The sequence below is a fragment of the Sinocyclocheilus rhinocerous genome, unplaced genomic scaffold (genome assembly GCF_001515625.1).
Source record: "Sinocyclocheilus rhinocerous isolate Xijiao unplaced genomic scaffold, SAMN03320098_v1.1 scaffold2369, whole genome shotgun sequence".
Lineage (NCBI taxonomy): Eukaryota > Metazoa > Chordata > Actinopteri > Cypriniformes > Cyprinidae > Sinocyclocheilus > Sinocyclocheilus rhinocerous.
The window spans coordinates 40,749-46,809 of NW_015645530.1; the positions used below are offsets into that span (position 1 = coordinate 40,749).

At 35.4% G+C, this 6,061-nt stretch overlaps 1 protein-coding gene across 1 annotated transcript in view; it reads left to right on the top strand.

The window, feature by feature from the left end:
• Positions 1–6,061, top strand: part of fdx1 (ferredoxin 1) — an 8,975-nt gene extending 2,914 nt beyond the window's left edge. The window contains exons 2-4 of the mRNA XM_016509665.1: positions 3,902–4,026; positions 4,515–4,644; positions 5,432–6,061. Coding sequence (XP_016365151.1) covers positions 3,902–4,026; positions 4,515–4,644; positions 5,432–5,561 — 385 coding nt within the window. The 3' untranslated portion in view covers positions 5,562–6,061. The remainder of the gene's footprint in view (positions 1–3,901; positions 4,027–4,514; positions 4,645–5,431) is intronic.

Sequence of the window (6,061 nt, forward strand, 5' to 3'; positions counted from 1 at the left end):
TCTGTTTTCCGTCTGTCTGACGCGCGTGCACGCGCCTGCCGCTCTGGCGCTCATTCAGTAAAGATTAAAATTTAACACAGACTGTCAGGACGGACCTTTATGCAAAAATGGAAATGCTCGCGTGAATTTGTGACATTTATACATAAGGATATGAATGACCGTTAACTGAAAGTTTTTTTGTGCTGAGGACGCACACGCATCTGTTAGAGCGCCTGACAGGGCAAGCCATTACGCTAATGCATTAGCTTAAAGCTTAAAATAAATAATTCTCATGTTTTGGGTAGCTTGGATCACGTAACTCCCCTGCAGCATCTCATTTTGTTTCCTCCATTATTTTAGATGCATTTTGTCCATAGAAATAAGTAATTCAGTGCTTTAATTTGACGCGACCGGCTGAAGTTGGACAAGTATGTAAACTCCGTTGGACGTGCACTGTGGGCAGACCCGATTAATCGATAATGAGAATCGTTGTCGATGATTTTCATAAGCGATAATAAGCGATTTTATCGATTAGTTGTTGCAGCCCTAATGGTTTGTTAGGATAGGACAATATTTGGCCGAGATACAACTATTTGAAAATGTGGAATCTGAGGGTGCAAAAAAATCAAAAAATTGAGAAAACCGCCTTTAAAGTTGTGCAAAAGAAAGTCCGTAGCTATGCATATTACTAATCAAAAATAAAGTTTTGATATATTTATGGTAGGAAATTTGTAAAATATCTTCATGGACATGATCTTTACTTAATATCCTAAAGATTTTTGGCATAAAAAAATTGATAATTTTGACCCATACAATGTATTGTTGGCTATTGCTACAAATATACCTGTGCTACTTATGACTGGTTTTGTGCTCCAGTGTCACATATATTACAAGTATTACTGTTGAGTAGGGCTGTCGCGGTGAGGGAATTTCCCTTGCGGTAATTTTGAGTGGCTCAATAGCGCGGTATGCGGTATTACCGCCATACACACACACATATATATATATATATAATTTGTGTGTATGTGTTACGATATAACTAACGAGGTCATATTCAGAAGACAATGAAACCGAAACCAAATAGCGTTGAAACAGGAAGTGAAGTAAATAGAAGAGAATGACAAAATAACGGTCCACATAACAGAACATAAACCTGACAATAAGATCGTTAGGCTATCGTTAGCCTATATGTATAACAGTTAGCCTAGTTGTAATCTGATTTTCTAATCTGACTGGACAAGAGACTTTCTATTGATATTTCCACCTGCGCGCGTTCTTCGTATACCGTAATAAAAGCATTAGCAATTAATCGCAACATGAAAATTTGATACCGGCATATCCCTATACACTACGTTTACATGCAACCAAATAATCAATTTGTAATCGGATTGACGGCTCAATCAAACTGAAAAACCTTCACGGAAACACAATCAGGGTATCTTCCAGGGTATCATTCGTTTTTTTTATTTAATATTGAAATCTTCATTTGTTCAAACAAAACGAAAAATCAAGAATTTGGCTTCATTTTTTGTTTTAGTTTATCTCATAATTATTAATTTACTTCGCACCTGCACTCACAACTACCTACTAGTCTACATCTTTGGCACACCGCCTGAATTATTATAGCTAACCACCTATTAAAATCTGTGTGGCAAAGCTGTGCGATGCACTGCAGCGTGGGAAGAATGTATTGTAGACAAGCACAGACCACTATTAATTATGTGAACATAGGTAGTTTTAGACAATAAACTGAGTTTATTTAATTAATATTGAGTATTGGCCAGCTAACTGATGGCATACCAATGCAATTACCAATTATTATAGACAGCCGCTTGATTTTATTCCTAAATGAATGAATGAAGCATTTTGAACGAATTGATTGAATAAAAGGCTCCTTTATTAACACAGTGACTTACCGCCACCTAGTGGCGATATTACTTTCATAATTCAAGTATCATTTCATTTTATTCATATTTCTGTATTAAAAATGTTGTATAAAACATTAATCTCATTTCATTATACGTTTGTAATTGCTGTGTAAATGCACGTACAGCCATCTGATCAGCATTAAATTAAATCCATCTAAAAGCATCTTCAGATGCAGGTTCTATATCACTGAATACTGATTTAATTGGTAACAGCCTATTGTCATATTATTCTAATTTATTTGATGTAAGAATTTAACATTAAAGATGACATACAAAAGGTAAAACATAAAAAAAAATAAAAAATAAAAAATAAATAAAAATCTGAAAATCAGTTGCCCCTTATGGGAAAGTTAATTTCTGACACTGATGACACTGGCTTATTGTTCGAAGTGTTATTTCAGGGTTTGGATATGTTCTTATAACTCAAACGAGTTCACCTTCAAATCATGACGTCAAATTCACATTTCACTAAATTCAATCACTGAAACAAGCACTCTGACGAACAAATAGTCCCATGCCAGTGGGATAACAACATATGATTTCCTAAATTTCTAGAAAGTGCTCTAGGAATAAAACAAAAAAAAAATAGATGTGCTGTGAAGGTAAATTACACGAAGTCATTTCTTTTCATATCTGTCATATTATTTAAGTTCCTCCTTTGTCTAAAACGCAGTGTATTGTCTAACACAAAAGTTATGACTGTATGTTCACATAAATTGATAGTGGTCTGTGCTTCACTACAATACATTCTCCCCGCGCTGCAGTGTGTTGCGCAGCTTTGCCACACAGATTTTGATAGTTAGCTATAATAGATCAGGCGGTGTGCCAAAGGACCAAAGGATCTACCTAGGTACGGTTTGTGTCAAGCCATTCATTAATCTGGCTGTTTGATGAAGAGAAAGAGATCAAATGTAGTAGAAATAAACATGTTAAGAATCAATAGAAGCGGAGAACTATTATTATGTTTTTTTTAAGGCCATTCGTTAATCTGGCTGTTTGATGAAGAGAAAGAGATAAAATGTAGTAGAAATAAACACGTTAAGAATCCATAGAAGCTGTGTTTTTTTAGGACTATTAAATGTTTGGTTGGCCAATCAGCGGAGAGGGGCGTTTCATTCCCGCCCACATGTAGAGATCGAATATTCAAGTTGCTTATTTGTTTTCTATCCCTGAACGTAAAAACGAAAAATGAAGCCAAATTCTTGATTTTTCGTTTTGTTTGAAAAGTTTGTGACATATAAACACGCACATCAACCCGATCACTTTATTTAACGTTCATGTAAACACTACATTCAGAGTCATCAATCGGAATGAATTCAGTCCGATTGAACCAAAAATTTTGCATGTAGTGTGGTCTCTCTCTCTCTCTCATTACATACAAATGCAAGTTATTTTTCTTTTTATCTCAAATGATTGCTGATTGTATTAAAAGTGACCTCAAAGGACTTCTGTATTAGTCCAAAATGTAGTACTGTATATGGGCAAAATAAGCAAACATTTTTCCAAATATCATCTTTTGCCTACTGAAGGCCACTGCACCTAAATCCCCTCCATGCTCCCTCTTTGTGTTTAAGCCTCCATGCATAAATCGTCTTTTCTCAGGAGGGTTTTTACTAGAGCTTAGGTGAATTCATGCTCAGGATATTGTTGTAGTTGTGTATTGAACCGTAGATGACTACTCATTATTCCATTCAGCACAGACGCTAGCTGTTATTTAAAATTTCCTGAAAATGAAAAACAGAGGTATGTCAGGGAAAGTCTGAATGAAATGGGATAAAACTGTGAAACTTTTCAGGAATCTACATTCCAAGGGAAATCCATTGGCTTCTTAAACAATGATTAACAACAACATCAAGAGGTTTAGCCAAAGTTTTTAGCAAAAGGTGCTTAAGGATACAACAAATCATTGTTCTAGGTTTTTCATATAGCACTTATGATGATGATGATGATGGCTTCATCTTTGCACTTTAAGTCTTAAAAATGTCTCTGTGCAGGGCTGAGGAGAAGGTGACAGTTCACTTTCTGAATCGAGATGGAAAAAGGATTACGGTGAAAGCTTTAACTGGAGAATCACTGCTCGATGTTGTTGTTAACAATGATCTAGATATTGATGGATTTGGTAAGTGGTTTAAAAATATTGTACATAGTTTTATTTGTTCAGACAACTATACATTTTTTCCTTCACACACTATAAAAAGTAAAAACATGCAGTTTCTTCCTGCTCTGATCCTTAAAATGGCATTGTCACCTATTGTAGTCAGGTTGATTCAGGTCGTATTAAATAATATTTATGATTTTAATGAATCCACATGAAAGACATTTTTACCTGACAAAACATTTTTCCAGTGCATATTGTGTACTGTCTATGAAGACTGCAGGTTGACTCAAAAAAAGCAAAAGTAAACGTATGCGAGTGATATAGAAAGGCAAAAATGATTTGGTCATCATGAACAGACTAAAGCTTTACAGGACTTTTTGTATGTAATCCAAAGGTAAAACGAGGTAAACAGCTAGAGAAACATTTGAATGCTTGTCATGGTAATGTAAGTGACTGTGAGTCTTGTTGCAGGCTAATATTTTTGTGTGTCTTTTGGGTTGTTGAACTAGGTGCATGTGAGGGAACTTTGGCCTGCTCTACATGCCACCTTATTTTCGAGGAGGGCGTTTATAAGAAGCTTGGAGCTGTTTCTGACGAGGAAATGGACATGCTGGACTTGGCTTATGGGCTTACAGACACGTGAGTGAACAAATCATGATCACAGATCATTTTAAAATAGTCTTCAAAGGCCATGCAATAGCTGTTGATATTTTTGTATTTAAAGATGAAGAATGTGTCTATTGATGTTTAAATACACTTTCCTATTCTATGTATGCAGAGACAACAATTAGTAAGCCATTCATAGTTTGATTCCCCTGTAAATGTAAACACTAGCTCACTATCATTGCTCTGTTTGTTTGAGCATTGTGACCAGCCCATAACTGTAACATTGGCCCAACCAGTGGAGTGAGTTAGAGGCAGAGTTATCTGTTTGTGATTGAAACCCACTTCCATATGATTCCAACACTTGCCGTAGAATTACTGACTTCACCTTAAAGGGACAGTTCATCCAAAAATGACAATTCTGTCATAAATTACTCGGCCTCAAGTTGTTCCAATCCCCTAAGACTTTCATTCATCCTCGGAACACAGTTGAAGATATTTTAATTGAAATCCGAGAGGTTTCTGTCCCTCCATTGACTTTCACTTTGAAGGCCCAGAAAGGTAGCGAAAACATCATAAGTTAGTCCATGTTACTCCAGTGGTTCAACTGTAATAAACGAAAGTCTTAGGGGTTTGGAACAACTTGAGGGTAAATAATTAATGACAGAATTGTCATTTTTGGATTAACTATTCCTTTAAAAGGCGCATGTACATTAAAAAGTGCACATCTTTTTCATTTTCTGTTATAGCAGTTCATGATTTGGCTTGATATGAATATTCATGGAAAATCTTCAGATTTCTTTTTTGCATGTACATCTTTCAGATCTCGTCTGGGCTGTCAGGTGTGTTTGAGGAAAGATCTGGATGGGATGATTCTGCGTGTGCCAGACGTGATATCTGATGCTCGAGTTGACAGTGAAAAAGAGTCCTCCACAGCCCCACCCAAAGTATAATCTATAAAATAAAGCCCAGCTGTATCTCATAAACACTGCATTATGGAGATATCTTTAATAACAGGTATTTTAATATGTACTATTTTAATAGAAAACTAAAATTTAACTGATAACATTTATCGTTTAATATTATTTACATGCTGCCGTAAGTAGTTTTTATAAATTTGGGGATTGTTGTTTTTTAATTGTGCAGACTCTGCAATTCTTTGTGTCACAATGAGAGGTGGGAGCATCTTGTTATACATTTTGAATGCAGAAATAACTGTAACTGATTTATTGCAATAAATATGATGTTCACCTTTTTAAGTTGCTTTTTTTGTATTTGAAAGCTGGAACATCATCCTCAAGCAAGTACATGTGATTTATATTTGAACATGTTTTGCTGTTATGTCTAAAAATGTTAAAAATGTTGACATGAGCACAGTGAGAATGTGAATTACTGAGCCGAAATATGTTTGCAAGAATGAACACGTGTTGAAAAATAAACTAGGGCACACACA